The sequence below is a fragment of the Nyctibius grandis genome, chromosome 2 (genome assembly GCF_013368605.1).
Source record: "Nyctibius grandis isolate bNycGra1 chromosome 2, bNycGra1.pri, whole genome shotgun sequence".
NCBI classification, from domain to species: Eukaryota; Metazoa; Chordata; class Aves; order Nyctibiiformes; family Nyctibiidae; genus Nyctibius; species Nyctibius grandis.
This window is the reverse complement of record NC_090659.1, coordinates 51,831,007-51,847,434: the sequence shown is the minus strand read 5'-3', so window position 1 is coordinate 51,847,434 and position 16,428 is coordinate 51,831,007. Positions and strand designations below refer to the sequence as shown.

Genomic DNA, 16,428 nt, shown 5'->3' with positions numbered 1-16,428 from the left:
ACAGTCACTGTAAATTAGATGGATTTAATAACTTTAATTAGTGCAGCACTTTCTGACACAGAGCTTGAAGAGAATTCAGCTGTTCATCCCCATCTGCTTTCTGTACATCTCCATGTCTAAGGAAGCAGCAGCAATTCCTTGTAGTAAAAGAGAAACAGCTCCTACTCGCAGCAGTGCAGAGTGCAGGAGAATACTACTGTATCCACAGACTGTGGCCGCTGGCACTCCAAATTAGTAGTAAGAAACAGCAGGACTGCAAAGTCAAGCTTTCAAATATCAGGAACAAGAGAAAAATCAAGCTTCCTCAGCAGTCTCTTCATTTCTCTTTCCTTGGCATAGCCCTACCCAGTTCAGCCCTGCTTGCCTGCATCCTCAGAGAGAGATGAGGAGTCTTCTCTGGGGGCTGTGAAGCAACCAGCTTTACTAATGCCCATCGGTGAAATGAGGGGGACTACAGTATGCCATGGCTCCCTGAATTACAGCCCTGTTAAAACAGATGGAAACATTGCTGGTAGGTCTCATGTCACCCATCAAGATGGAAATGCCATTCTCGTTAGAGAAAAAAAAAGAGAAATACCATTTTTAATTCTGTTCTGGTCAGAGGTTTTTCCTACTCAGTCTTTTTCCTATGGGATGTTCCAGTTTATCAGAACTGAAAATGTCTGCATCTATGTTGATTTTGACAAACCTATTTTCCTTCTTGTTTGAAGAAAATATTTTCTTAAAGTAAAAAATTACCAAATTTGGAGTCAGAGTGAAGCATTTCAATATTTTGTTTTAATGACTTCTTGATTTAGGCCATATATTATTCTGTAACTCCAAATTTTATTTATATTTCTTAAAATTAGACATTAAGGTGTTTTGATCTGATCAAACTTTCATTTCTCAACTGAACTGAAGAACACTTCTGAAAATTTCATTTTGAAGGTAATGATTTCACACAATTACATTTTTAATGGAAATGGATGAAATCCATATGTAGGTACTTGCTCCCCCTCCCAATTCAGAATGAAAATACATTCCAAAAAGTGGGCATTTCCTGAGGGACAAAAAGGTGAGTTATTAACCATGTTGAGGTCTAATCTTTTAACCAGCCCACTTACCTGAGGTCCAAAGTCCTGCCTTTTCTTTCCAGAGCAGTGTGGGTTCAGCACAGCCGTCCCAGAAAGAGCTTTTTCAAGGACGTAGCACGTATAAGGAAATCAACAGCAAATTGATTTCTAAATGTCTGAAAAAATTTCCTGACTGTCTAAAAACCCTTCCTGGGCATCTGCAAATGACCTCTCTCAAAAAATACCTTTACACAGCCTGGCTGTATTTCTACAGAAACCCCAGAAGTCACCTCTCTGGTCTCAGGCACGTCTCACTGTTAAATGGCAACATTTTATTCCACGACTTAAAGGTGTTAAGGTCTCTTCAGAGAAATGATTGAAGGAAAACTTTGTTGAAGGCAATGGTTCTCCCAAACCCAACAGGCAGAGGCTGCACGTATGAATAAGTAAAAAAATAAGGACTTTACTTATCTTCTTCATACTGCAAGTTCCTTTCTAGCAAATGGATTGTATCGAAAATGTTTTATATATATATGTGCATGCATGTGTGTGTATCTTCGTACTTTCATGGTCTTGCCTGGCAAAGAAGCATTTCTAACACGCTTTCAGATCAAGGCCCATCAATATGGGGTTTTTTCCCTTTTTTCCTGTTTTTTTTTAAATTATGGATTTAGATTATTGTCTGCCAACATTTAGTGCTTGAAGCTTCATTCTAGGCCCTAGGGGAAGTCCTGCAGCCCTGTTTTAGGAGGTGCCATGCAGTGCCTGGGCAGTGAGAGGGTGAGAGCTGCCCTGGAGTCACCCAAAGGGCTGGATGCACAGCGGCTGCTGCCGCGCTGCTGGTTGCAGATGACCGGCGTTCAAGCGCCAACACAGCCAGCCTGGCTTCTGCCAAGGGGAAGAGGCTGAGTGCGTACCTCAGCCTTCTGGAGATCTTAATCATGCCTAATTTATACTGGAGACAAAATCCAATAACTTGTGGAGACTCTGTAAGAACACTTAGCACAGTCCAAATAATAACAGCACCAAAAGGTCTCACCATAAAAATCTCTTAGGCTAAAATGGAAATATACACTTGCAGAAGATTTTTCTTTCTTTCCTTAACACAAAGATTTGAAAGGAGGGAAACATATCACAGATAGGCAATTCCTTTCAGAGGGGTTTCTTTATACAGCTCCATGTGAAAGCTGTTGGTAAGGGAAGAAAAAATAAAGTAATGCTCTGAAATAAAATTTGTACAGAGGTAGCTTTTTTGAAATAATACCCTGTTTCTCAAGAATGCAATGTAGCCTTTAGTCAGCCTTGTTTCTTATGGTTCTCTGTGCTTTGCATGGTAATTAGCTGCTCAAGTTATCAGCGGTACGTTGCTCCCGGCTATTTCTTCAGCAGCCGCTGCCGTTATCCTCGGCGGCATCTCCTCGCGTCCTCCTGCCAGACTGTACGTGTGTGCAAATGTTTGGCGTTCTTCAGGCTGCACTGACTGAGGAACGAAGGTAATGGGCACAGCGTTGAAGAGGGGAGAGGCTGGAGGCCACTTCCCCCGACAGCTCCCTGAGACATGCCAGTGTTTCACTGATGGTTTACTGAAAGTTCAGTGAGGCGAGTTTGTTATGACAGATCGCAAAATGCAAAGGGAGGCAAATGAGCTGGGTTCATCAGTGTCAGCATAAATACGGGTAGCAGCTCCTCGGCTTAGTTGGGAATAGCAGCCTCAAAACCTTTATTTTGGTTTAGGGTTTTTTTTTAAGTAATTAAAACATTTATTGCACAAGTGTACCATGCCATGCAGGCTATCGAGAGGGTGGAGGGACTGCTTTGCGCAGATTGGCGGCCCTTCCGATGTCAGCTTTAGGCGGGTGCTGCGTCACACAGCCAGCACCGACGCAATAGCGTTTGGCTCAGGCAAGTCCACTGATGCAAATGGCATGTGGAGTGCTCTGTGCTATTTGTTGCCTGCAGGTAATGCAATCTCTTCTTTTAATTCAGATTTCAAGAAACATGTACCAGCTTTTTTTTTTTTTTTTTTTAATAATTAAAATAGGCCATGACGTTAAATTCAGGTTGCCAGATTCCCAGGCAGTGCGGGTTCCTCTGTAATGTGAGTAGAGACACAGCAGAGAAGAGAAGCTTTTAGAGTAAGAATGGGGAGTCTTTTCCATACCAACATATACAAACACCTTTCAGACATACCTTAGATCCCACAATGACACTCTGCATTGTATTATATGATAACTTGAAGAAAAAAATAACATGGCCCCAGCCCATATGAAACTGAGGTTGCTTTCTGTGTGCAGAGCATGGTCTCTTAACTTCCCCACTCTTATTCTAGAAAGTTTGATATCAACAGTAAAGTAAGATCCTTACAAGTATTCAAAGCAAAAATAAATTAAGAAATTTATATTTGACATTCAAAAGATGAAGAACAAAGAGGATAATGTAGAAATTGAGGGTTTTTTCCAAATATTGTTTTCGGTTTTGCATATCTTGTCTTTAGGTTTGTGTTTCCTGTGTTGTTTTTTTTTCTTGCTTTTGAAAGACAGTGTGATGATCTTGAGAGAGAGAGATGTGAAAAGCTTTTTTACTCCCTGCCCAGAGAGATGATGTGCTAGGGACAATAGCTAAAGTTTTAGTTCTGCGGTAATGGAAAGTGTAATTTCTTGCTGATGAGTATTTGCAGACTTATTTCGTTACACTTCTAGTAAGCATATTTAATTTTGTAACAGAAGCTTGTTTCTGAACGTGCTCTGAAATAGCCTATTGCCAAATTTGCCTTCACACAGAAATAAAGAGCATCATTCTACCATATGTTCAATGTATTGTATACAGCGTAAGACGGTAGGTCACCTCATCCCTCCTTCTGTAAGATGGCAATGGACTAGAATAGCAAACTTGAGGTCAGGCAGTAAATTCATTGCTCTGTAAACAAGGTTTTCATGATGAGGGCTTTATACTCTCCACTGTTGTTAACAGGATAACAAGACATAGAGCAGGGTTTGAGGAAGGGAAATGAGAAAATGGAGGGAAACCCATAGAGAAGAGAGAAATAAAAATTAGCTAATATGAATTTTAAAATTCTTAAGTATCCAGAGGTTGTTGCGGTGTTTCTGGCTGTCTTGTTAGCTTCGTTGGCAACATGAGCTATTGCACTGGCACTCCTGCTCCAGTGTCAGGAAGGTCGCATGTGGTGTTGTGCGGCTCCTCGGGGACAGGGCTGAGATCAGAACAGGGCTATCTACTCCGGACTGCAGCTTCTTTTCAGCGTCACTACATCAGATGTGAGTAATTCTCCAAAGGCTGACTTTATAGCATGCTTAGTTGCTTTCCCTTTGAAATCAGTGCTGTAACTCCTGGTGACTGTAAAGCTGACAGACTGTGTTGCACCAGAAAGAGTTAATGCAATTCATTTGTTTAACAATCAAGGGCCATATTCAGCAAAGATTTAGCAGGAGTGCTGACAATAAAGCACTTATGACTTTCTATGAATTGGCATGAAATAAGAGCCACAAAAATTATGAAACATAAATTGTTTCCTTGCATATGCATGGCTGTCATACTTCTGACCTTGGTTACAGCTGTTAGGCTACGGGCGGCTGCAGATCCAGACCTCCTCAGTCACTCAGCTCAGGCTGGAGGGCAACAGTGACAGTGTCCAGGAGCAGAACTTGCACAAACTGGCTAGTGGTATCGTTTGGGTCCAGTAGGCACAAAGGTATCAATTTTTTGAAGTGCCTTGTGATTTTTGGGGTGCCCAAATGCAGATGTGGTGGAGAAGTCTGATTTCCCGGTGACAAGAGCTCAGCACTTTGGAAAAACAAATTGCTTTGATATTCCTCCAGGTGGGGACCTTAAACCTCAGAACCTCCAGGTACTTTTTGAAAACAAGAGGTGAAGACTAAGCTCACATCCCTGCTAGCTCTTTGGGGACAGTAATTAATCGTATTGGTTTTGTTTCCATCCCCCCTTCCCACATGGGAAGACCTCAAGCCCCAGTCTCCTGCTTCCTGAGTTAGTTCGGTTCTGCAAAAGGAAGAAAACCTTTCTTTGGGGAATTGTCAGGGAGTTTAGTGTGGTGAAGTAAACCCCCAGAAAATTTGCTTGATGCAGCACCCAGCTGGATCTTGTGGAGAGCTGCAGGAGACGGGCAGCCCCTCAGCATTGGTACCTCTATCTGTGGTACTCCCTCCAAAGGAACCGTGGGCAAGGGGCAGGCAGGAGGTGGGGGGGACAGAAGTATGTCAGTCTGGTGTCTCATGCTGACTCGTCTGTGCTGGCAGAAGTTTGGGTCCTAATGGACAAACAAGCTGAGCACATAGGTGGGGCACCAGCTGGATGGTTCCTATGGGGGATAGCGGCTCTGCCAAATCTCTGATTTCCCCTCTCCAGAATGGCTCTGGAGAAAGCCGTACCATTCAGGAGAGCTGAATTCCTCTGCGCTCTCAGTCCCACAACATACGGGTGGGTTTAGGGGTCAGCATTTTAGGAAATCATAGCTTTCTCAGGACTGCTACACTGCCTAGCCCACACTCAGTGTTGCTGCCTGTGTTGCAGTCCCTGCAGCTCTCCCTTCAGGATCACAGCTGCCTCTACCCTATATTGTCAGGCTTCACATAGACAATGTCACTGCAGAGTCTTTCCTGCACAAAGGATGTGGAGAGATGTTCTTTATTTAATATAAATAAATGCACATATTGGATCTATGTACATGCAATAACTATTTTGCCTTTTCTTACTCATACGCAGTGTATCATCTAAAACATCAGGAATCGCACCCAAAAGTGGTGTAAACAAAATCCTGTGAATTTATACAAATATGTTCCAATCATATGCAAACACTGCAAATACTACACCTTCCTGTGGTACTGATGGGGAATAATTTGAGAATTTTAAGCAGTGCAACTTTTCAAATGCTGGAAAGACTTGGCCTCATTTCTAAACTGTAATAGAGGTTGGATTATATTTCGTGTGACAACCATGTCCTCAAACCTTCCATTTGTTATTTCTTTTTAAAACACAAACAAACTATTTTCTCATTTTGTTTACAGGACAGTGGAACAGGAGATAACAGCTGCATTGAAGAAATATTACGGGTAGGAATGCTTAAAAAAAAATTATTTTCCAGTGCCATTTTGTTTACTCTTAAAAGGCAAGGGAACAACAAGAATATTGCAATTACTGCTGTTAAAAATATTACTCTTTTAGATTGTCATCTTTCTAATGAAAAAGTAGGCAAAATTATTTCCTCATGAAAATAATTGAAAAATCTGTGAAAACAACCTTCCAGAGCCTCTGGATTTCACTGTTACTTTGTGCCATTGCGGCTGACCTTCATGCATGCAGAAGCAGATAATGGGATAAATTATAAACTGAAATGTACAATGATGTTTCAGGTTTACAAACCATGCAAAGTGCATGTTTCCATTAATCACGACTGTCAAAAATCTTAATTTTGAAGGGAGGTCTAGGAAGGTCATTTTCCACCTGGATTTAATTAGAATCCATTATGTAATGTCATTATGTCCATTATGTCCATTATATAATGACGGTGTGCAAATTCCGTAGTTGTTTCCATATTTCATTATTATTTCTTTATCTTAGAAATTTCTAGTTTATTTTCATGGAGAAAATTAATACACATCCAGACAGATCTTGGCTTGAATCAAGTTTGATATTGATTATTTTCTGAGGCAGACAAGTTTATAAACAATGAAACATTTCCCTATATTTTAACTTGTGTTTTTTCAGTTCTTTTTCTAAACTGATAAGTCAATAATTTGCAGTGCTTATAAATCTGATATAATGGTGAGTGAAACACCAAACAAGGTAGATGGAATTGTAAAACATCCCTGTTACTGTGCGTTTCCACCTCTTGGATACCCACCCCAAAGATTTCAGATTGTTTATAAACTATAGGGCTATAAATATTTGGTTTAGAGATTAGTAGTGCATTAAGCCTGTTGTTTCTAAAGGCATTTCTTCATTCTCCCTGAGTATGTTAAATACAGCTTTTAATTCTTAAGCTGGACAAAGAGTTTATCGAAGGGTGATGATGATGGATTGCTTATGACTTCACTGGCAGAGCTTTTACTTAGCTAACATTTACAAAGTAGGCTTTTGTGGGACTGAACCGCATATTCAACAAGGCTTAGCCTCAGTCCCTGCTGTTTTGTTACAAATCACTAGCAGATAGTATAATTCATGAGAGCTTTTTACATTTTTTGCAATGCACTAAGTATGCGATGTGATGTGAGGCTCATTCACCCCTTTTTTTATGCAAGGCTTTTAAAATGAACAGTCCAAGAAACTAGACCTCCTTAGGTTGTGCAATTTGACTTGCGCAATTAGCAAAAAAATGTAGAAGAGACATGGTTCCTTCCACGCAGAGGAACATGGATATATAAGAGACCCCAGCTGAGAAGAAAAATGCACTGTATGACTGGGGATGGTAAGGTGCATCTCCAAACCAGTGAACACAGCTGCTACCTTCTCTTTTTTCCCCTTGGGAACACTTCTCAAGAAATATTTTTGCAAAGCTTCGTGATTAAGCATTCAGGACATCCTTGGATGGGTGGGATCCTTTTGTTCATGAGGATTTGTTCACAAATTCTTTCACTTTGCTTAAAAACTGAATAAAACAACCCTCAGTTCAAAAGCCACACTTTGCTCGCATCAGTGCCTCACTATCTGCTGAGGCTTAGCATGGCTTAAATATCTGAAGGGGGCCTACAGGAAAGCTGGAGAGGGACTTTTTACAAGGGCATGTAGTGATAGGATGAGGGTTAATGGTTTTAAACTGAAAGAGGGTAGATTTAGATAGGATATTAGGAAGAAATTCTTTCCTGTGAGGATGGTGAGACACTGGAACAGGTTGCCCAGAGAAGCTGTGGTTGCCTGCTCCCTGGAAGTGTTGAAGGCCATGTTGGATGGGGCTTTGAGCAACCTGGTCTAGTGGAAAGGTGTCCCTGCCCATGGCAGGGGGTTGAAACTAGATGATCTTTAAGGTCCCTTCAACCCACACCATTCTATGATTCTATGAAAACAGAGTGCGCACCATTTTCATCCCTAGCTCTTGTCCTCACATGAATACTCAATGCATACATCATGGGTAATATCTCAAATCTGTCCATCCTCCAGGTCTGCAACCTGGGTATCACTTTCTATTCTGAACTTCCCTGGTGTCTCTGTGTCTAAGAGTACATATAAATCTTGCGGACTGTTACTCTATAGCATTTCTAGCTGAAGCTCTTTATTCACAAAGGTGTAAGTCTCAAGCCCAGATTCTCATTACACACCTTGATTGCTGCAACATCCTTTCCTTCTTTCCTTGGTTTTGACAAATGCAATCTTACCTGCCTCCATTCATGCTGCTGCGCAGATCATTTTCCTAGCTTGACATCTTCCCCAAAGACATTTGTCTTTACATATCACCACTGTCATCTCCTTCTCTATCATATCAAGTAGAGATATTTGTCTCTGATTTTAAGGCCTGAAGTCTACCAGTCCATGCTGACATATTAGCTCACACTTTAGCTTACCTGATGATGCCAGCCTCTGTCACCCTGTTGCTAAGTTTTACATCAATTAATTTCTCCCATGTTTCCCATCAGATCTGGGAACAGCCTTGAACACTTTCCCAATTAGCCCCATACCTACCTTCAGATCCTCTCTTAAGAACCTCCTTTTTCACAGGGACTGTGGAAAAACAGTGGTGAGGTCAGGGCTATACCACTGTTCCTCATGCTTGAACACTGTTGTCCCACTTGTCCCTTTTAGTGCCCGGTCAGGCCAGATGTATCCATCTGCTCTCTTTTGTCCTGAAAAGTGAACTTTCTGTGTCAGGGAACTACTGTGTAGTACAAAAGCAATGCTTAGGTACTCTTGTGATACAAATCTGTTCAGCAGTGGTTGCTGTTACTGATAATTAGTGAAAACAGCAACAGTAGTAGTGTGCCATTGCTACTCACTTTGTAAATTACTGCCATACAGACATTTCCAGTCCTCTCCATGCCTTCTTTTTGTGCTGAACAGATCCATTCGGTTTTAACACAGATTTTCTGGTTTTCTGAAATAGACTATTTATAAAGAATGCCATTTCCTTGTTTTTATTGGAGGTACTATTCACATAGTAAAGCCAAAGTTTAGCTTCTCTTTGGATAGAATATATGCAGTTCCTGTATGGGTGCCGAGAGGCAGAAGAATGAAAAGCCACAGGAGCTGCAATCCTTGTGTTCCCCTCAGAAAAGATGGCTTGCTGCTGGCGCACTGAAATGTGTTTATTATAGGAAGAGCCACTCTACTGTACAGAGCATCAGCAAAAGGAAGATGATGCTTAAAATTTATCTTTTTAAGGGACATTGCACCCTATTTTAGCTATCTCTTGCACAACACAAAGCAGAAAACATCCTCTCTTTCCAGACAGTGTGTTCCCTGCACACATCAGGCTGTGGCTCTTCCAAGGGACAGGTACTTCCACAGCATGTCCATGTTTCCCCAGTCAATACCAAGGCCAGTAGAAAGTGTGCCCCAAGTCTGTTCCATCTGCTTTCCTCTGTTTCCTTCCCCCAGCGGGTGAGAGGAGGCCAGTGCTGATATGCGCACAGATCTTGCCACCCTCTGGTTTCAGAACATGGCCAGAGCCACCAACTGGTCCTGGGCTGCAAAATCACTTGAGGCATAGCTTTAAAATCACCAAATCTTATTTTGCACTAACTCTGACAAGAATTTGTAGTCTTTGTGCTGTCTGGTGCAACACAGGGTGTCATGGCTTAAATCTAGCCTTTTTTGATGTTGTTTTACCAAATGTATCAGAGCTCTGTAGACTTTGTAAATTGACAGATCATTCCGCACGAAACTGCAGCTTCTGAAAAAAGCCCCCAAGAACTGAGACGCAGAACCACCTCCAGTCCTGAAGGAGGTTGATTAACAAGACAGTAATCCTGTTGAGATAGGAGCTCTTGTAAGGACTCCTGCTGAGTTTATAATCACTGCAGGAATCCTGAACCTCATCTAACCCCATGCACTAATTTATAGCAACTTCTTCAAAGTGTAGTGACTTCTCTGTCCGGCTGCAGGCACACACGTGGAGTATAGAGAAACTTCTAAGAGAGCCTTCAATGTAAATAACTCCAGTAAAACCAAGTTACAGATGAAATGTCAAATCAAGACAGAAAAGCCTCATTACTTGACGGCAGCTGTAAAAGGCAATTCCTTGTAAGCTTTTGCATTGTTGGTGGAGGACATGGTAGAAAACTTTGAAGTGGAAAATAAGAGTTAAGGCTACACAAACATCCTTTATTCCACCATGCCCAGAGCAGTTGCTACCTGAGTTCCTGAGACACCACCAAAGCCAACCTATTCACTTCCTCACTAAAACACAGGCTTGCTAAGCAAGATTAATAATTTTGGGTGATTTCTATTTGATTTTATTAGTGTGTGGAACTGTGTATTTTGTTATGACTAGTGGGATTTGGAGTAAATATTTATTTTGCTGTAGTACATGTGAAAAGTGGGAGCAGCAAGGGTCCTGCCTCTCCACTAAGTTAGCTGTTGCAACCAATATCGAATGCACTCTGAGTATATTTGCTATGGATTTAAGGAGAAAGGGAGTGTGTCGGGTGCAGGCGGTTCTTGGTTTATAAGATAAGTGGTTGGAGATTGATCTGTCTATTCTTACAGTCCTAGCTGTGATTTCCTAGAGTTGCGGTGGCTTTGTTGAAAGGAAACCCAGAGGCAAGCCTAGCTTTTAATTATTGATGATGTTCCTTGTGAATTCCCTGGGGTTTTTTTGTGTTGACTTGAGAGGTGTCATTGAACTGGGGAGAAACGGACGGACATAGTTTGAGTGTTTGGCCTGCAAGCAGCGTTTGGCTGCAGGGTGCGGAAACAGTAGGAAGCTGATGGAGCAACAGGAATGCAGAGAAAGGGCTGGAGGAAAACCAAGCACGGGCGGTTAACACGGAAGAAGCCACGTCCTTTGGGATGCTGTGGAGCAGTGGGGAGGCAGGGTGGGGTGTGGGGTGGAGGACAGATAAGTTTATTTCAGGGAAGACAGAAAAAGCAGTTGGGGAGGCAGTGAAAGGACTGAGACTCTAGCTGCGAACATCCCTCCCAGTGAAGGACAGCTCTGCTTGGTGCTGCCAGCCTCCTGCCCAGGGCCGAGCACCTGCATGTGCCCTTGCAAATAGATTGTGACTCCCCATGGCCACAAGACACCCACTTATGAAAACACGGCATTTTAAGTGTGATGGCTTTGATGAGTAATTTACTTGAATCTCTCTACCCTGTGAAACTAATCAGAGTATGTAAAGCACAGTACTTCTTATTTGAGCAACATAAAATCTGAATGAAAACAGAATCTAATTCTATATTTTTCCCCTTATCCACTTGGGATCCCTTGGCTCATTAGCAAGCTTGCTAATTCTTTAGCAGAAAGCATTAAGGATCAACCCATCAAATATTCAGGGTTTTTTTTCAAACCTGAACAGCCATATGTGCCATGAGATCAGCTGCACTCTATCAGCTGACTGAATTAAAACAAGAGCAGAGGTAAATTAAAAACTGTCTGCACAAGACAAATCCTGTGAAAACATGAAATCCTACCAAACACACTGTCACTGTGAATAAGCATCACAGTCAGTGGAGAATGTGTCAATACTTAGAGGTCTCAGAGAAAAATCACTTTCTTAGAGGTAGGTTGTTAGTTCAACAACTGTGAACTGCTGCCTTGTAAATGTTAATGACTGTAAGATCCCACTGGCTGCAGTTAAGCTCCTGGTGGAGTTGGACATGTGAAGAATTACAGAACACAAATATGGTAATCAGTAGTATATTTCTAAACACTCGCTTTCCAAACCAGAGGGAAAAGCCTACAGGTGGAACGAGACCCACTTGGCTGCACGGCACTAGTGCAATAGCTACCTCTGCACTAGCAGAGAGTTTTATTGCAGTCTCACTGCTGGAAAGAAATTGCTGGGCAACTTTGGGAAAGAGGTGAGAAGGCTGCCCTAAGCACGGCACCTTCATGGGGAAATTCGGGTTGGCTTTTGTGACTGAGCCTGGTGGGAAACTCCTGGAAAAGTTTCGGGAGGAGCACAGCAACTTCAGGCAAAAGAGAGGCAGTGGGGGAGAAAGAAGGTATGGAGACTTAGAAGCAGCTCCAGTTTGCTGACACTACCTTTCTTGCTCAGTCTCATTGAATACAGAAGTACTCCCAAAGTGTCAGAATGGTATTAAAAATGTTTCAGAGGCATAAAATACCATTTGTTTTCATTGCAATCTTTCAGAACTTTCACAGCACTGCTTTGCTTTCAGTATCCTTAATTTCAGAGCCGTTAAAGCATTATTTTTGCTGATGTATACTGTTCACTGCATTTCTTCAGTATTATTCTTTTTGTCTTTCTTACTCAATTAAATGAAAAAACATATCCAAGAGTGTTCGGAAAACATGTCATTTCACCCAAGGCACTAAAATGCAGAAACATAAGCCATAGTTCAAGCCATCTAATCAAACCTCCAATACTCACCGATTAACATTGCTCTTCTTACCACACTGTGACATCCAGCTCATATGTACAGTATCTTTTCTACAGCAGTCACTGTCTGTACTGATTTACCTAGGTCAGTTTTCCTCCAGCCAGCCTGGGTAACACTAGTGGTGTGGATGGCAGCGCTGTGGAGCTTCAGCAAGCTCTGCCTGGAGCTTCTCCAGCTTCTCAGTGAGAATTAGCAGTCCATACGGTACCTTGTGCTGCTAGAACAAAATTAGCAGCAGTACCAGAGCTAGCTAAAGTTATTTTGGCTTTGTTCACATAATCTGCAATGACTACAGAGGAGGCATACCTGTGTACACCACCATCCCCTTGACTCCTCACACCTTGGCAGCTTTCAGGATACACCATCTGTATGTGGTGCCTTGGACTTTCTCCATGTGTCTGCGGCAGCCACGGTCTCTTTATTACCTCTTTCTCCACCCAAAAGGCTGGGGGGAGACTCCTCACTTTTAACAGCTTTTGTCCCTGTTTTGACTTTCTCAGATCATCAAAGTCTCTCTCCAAGTGATCTGGTACTTGCTGTCAGCTCATCTGAACAGAAACTGCTCCTGGTTTGGGCACTGTGAACGGCACATCCTTTTTATTGCCCACATTGTGGTTTCCAACTGTCAATAAACCTTCACAGCCAACGTGTTAAACCCAGCCATGTAAACATCGCTTCCCTGGCCCTTAACATAGAGTATGAGGTACAGAGCACCACGTGAAATGGCTCTAAAATACTATACTAACAGTGATAATGTCAACCAGCCATTAATTAGTTGTACATCAGCCCCCCACACTTGGATTTTTGCTGCTGTCACTGGTGTTGAAAACAGTATCTCAAAGCAGTCTGAGGTTTGAAGTATGCTGTATGTTTAAACCTTGAACAATAAATCTTGTTGTCAATGAAAAAATATCACCTTAAAAAGGCAAAAACTATAAATAGTTTAGTGGAAATAGGAGATCAACCTAGAAACTCTTATGGTGGGAATAAGACTTACAACAGATGCCACTCAAAGGTAATATGCCTTTCAGTCTTCCAAGTCCCGATGCAGAAGATGGGGGCACTTTCTGTGGCATTAGCCATTTGTGCTGGGGCATTGACATTTTCAAATAGAGCAAAATCTGATCTGTTTTGAATCGAATAGGGTGGTACAGAGGAAAGAGACCCCTATTCTTCTGTGAACATAAGTAGCCGCTGTGCGAAGGCTTTGTGTTAGGAAAAGGCAGGACAGTATAAAAGAGCTGGTGAAACACTATCATGCTAATGTGGTGGAATTAATTTTCAAAATTGCTGTTTTGTAGTGAGTGTATACACCCTGTTATTTGACAAGGCAAGAGAGAATCCAGAATGAATTATCCAGCCTCTCTGCTATACAAAAATAATACAGTAAAATACTTACTAATTTTTCCCTCTGTTTAGAGTGTTTCACAAAGCTGGAGAAGAGGCACAATCACCATCTTGTTCTAATACAGAGAAAGGATTCCTTGCTATTAATGGCAAAGGGCCAGATAGATCCTCATTTTGTATATGCCTGCTGCAGCTCCTCCGAGGCCAACAGAATTATGCATATTAATACGAGAAAGGATCTGTGCTATCAGTCCTAATGAAAGAAGAATGAAATTTGGGTAATAGCAGGTATCCGCACTGCTGGGAGCCTGGGGTTTGATGCCTTCAGCTGCCACCTTTAGAGAACATCCAACTTTCTACCCCCTTGGAAAGATTCACTCAAAACGAAGTGAGACCACAAAGAAGGTGTGATTTGAGATGATGGCATCCTCCAGTAAACCCTATGGTGGCAGCGGCTTTCTCCTGTAATGTGTATTTTCCCCTAAATTATTTGGAAAATTGTTTCATTTCTTCCTCGATTAAATGGGCATTAAGGAAGCAGACTCATCAGAGCAATGCAACTAGATGCTGTTACATGATGTATTTTCCGCCCAGGTTAACATTCCCATTTTCTTCCCCATATTTCCAGGGTTGGCTGTAGAGTAGGGGAGGCAGAGACGGAGGTCTTCCTGTAGTGTGCATGTGTTCTGGGCTGTAGACTGCAGCTGTGGCTGCAGAGCCAGGCAATCATTGCTCCACAGTCCCTGATGCCTAAGGACACAGTCCTGGTTTGCCCTGTTAGCCCACAGGGTGACAGACCTACTGCCATCCCCACCTTAAGATGTGTCTCTGAAAACCCACATTAGATCCAGTTGTGGGTTTCAGTGGCTGGTGTTACACACGTACTTCAGCTGTGCACCTTTTCCTGTCTCCTATGCTAATATTTTCAGCAGACATGCTCTTACATCTAGGAAATTCCTCTGTGGTGCCTGATTTTCCACAACTGGAGATGATCAGCGGGAACTCTCCCACCGCTGTCACATTTTGGTCTGACCCAGGAAGCGTGAGCTCTCTGTTTATGTCTGAGGGAGGCAGCTTTCCTCATCTGGGAGCTGAGACAAATATTCTTTTGTTAATCTTACTTAATCATATTTAGGAGCAACACATGAGTTAGCAGTTAGCTTCACTTGGCAGAAAGACTTTAAGGAAATTGTGGGAGAAAAGAGGAGTCTGCTAAAAGGAAATTAAATCGCTTTCAAGAATATTCCATTGCAATGTCTATACTAATAAGTAAAATGGACTAATAACTGTTCTCTTACCCTGAGGCCAATCAGCGTAGCGTGGCTCAGGTCCAAAGAGCTAAACACTCTTACAGCCACGAAGCGGAGTGGTTTCATCCGTGCTGCCTGTGGGAGAGGCCCCTGGGCATGCAGGGATTTTCTCTGCAAGAGTTGGCTCCAGTCAAAACCATGCTGGTATCAGTGACTTAATGATAGGCACAGTTGTGGACCAGCGCTCAGGCATGTGGTCCTGTCGATGTGTTAGGAGAGGTATGGTCTAGCTCTTCTATACAATGTGCTGGGCTTCCTCCTGCCTTGTGCACAAACTCAAAAGACCTCAGAGAATACACTACTAGCCACACTGCAAAAATCGTGGTTGAAAATCTCAAACATTTTCTATTCTGCATATTTTGACATCTTTTTGCCCTTGTAGTTTGTTGTCCTTGGGACGTACTGTCTTGTTTTTTTATTTGAAAATGTGAAAGGTAAAAACTGTTTTTGAAGGATGGATAAGAACATACAGAGTCATTTGTCTGCAGGATGCAGTGCTGTTAATAGAGTATTTTAAGAGAGATTGAATGCTGATCAAGTTTTCACCAACCAAAATGCCGTAGTATCTGTCCGTTATGATTAGTGCTAAATGCCATTTACTGCGTACGGTGCATTGTGTCATTCTTAGAGACATTTTGGATTTAGTAGCTTAGGAAGTAAAATGCTATCAGGTGTGCTTCAAAAGTTGAAAAGATCCAATTATTTCATGTGCAACTTATTTATGCTGCTTTAAATGGCGGGATTCTGACTCAGTCCTCCAAACAGTACCACTGTACAGGTTATAACGAAGACGATGATAAACCATCCCATTTCCGACAGTTTCTGAAAACTTCATTTGTGCCAACAGAATTAATTTAGTTAAAAATATTTTTTCTTTACAGTAATACTGACTACACTTAAAGTCACGCAGACATAAAAGGGCTTACATACAAACCAGTTAAAAAACATGCAATTTTATATAGAAATTGCAAGCCTGTCACTTTACGCTTGGGGGGAAAAAAAAGTTATTCACAGTAATGACAATAGCTTGGTGGGAGAGAAAGTGGGCTTCACACAGTAAAAAAGTTTCTCTCCAGCTGTGTGGGTTTTCCACAGGCTTTTTTTCATTAATATTGTCAAGTTATTTGTTATTTACTCATGAATGCTGAATAAATACTGAGCAAATTTGAGACATTATTAATGTACGCATA

At 42.0% G+C, this 16,428-nt stretch overlaps 1 protein-coding gene across 1 annotated transcript in view; it reads left to right on the top strand.

The window, feature by feature from the left end:
- AFF3 (ALF transcription elongation factor 3) overlaps positions 1-16,428 on the top strand; it is a 294,827-nt gene that overhangs the window by 102,545 nt on the left and 175,854 nt on the right. Inside the window, exon 5 of the mRNA XM_068395291.1 lies at positions 6,095-6,139. Within this exon, the coding sequence (XP_068251392.1) occupies positions 6,095-6,139 (45 nt within the window). The remainder of the gene's footprint in view (positions 1-6,094; positions 6,140-16,428) is intronic.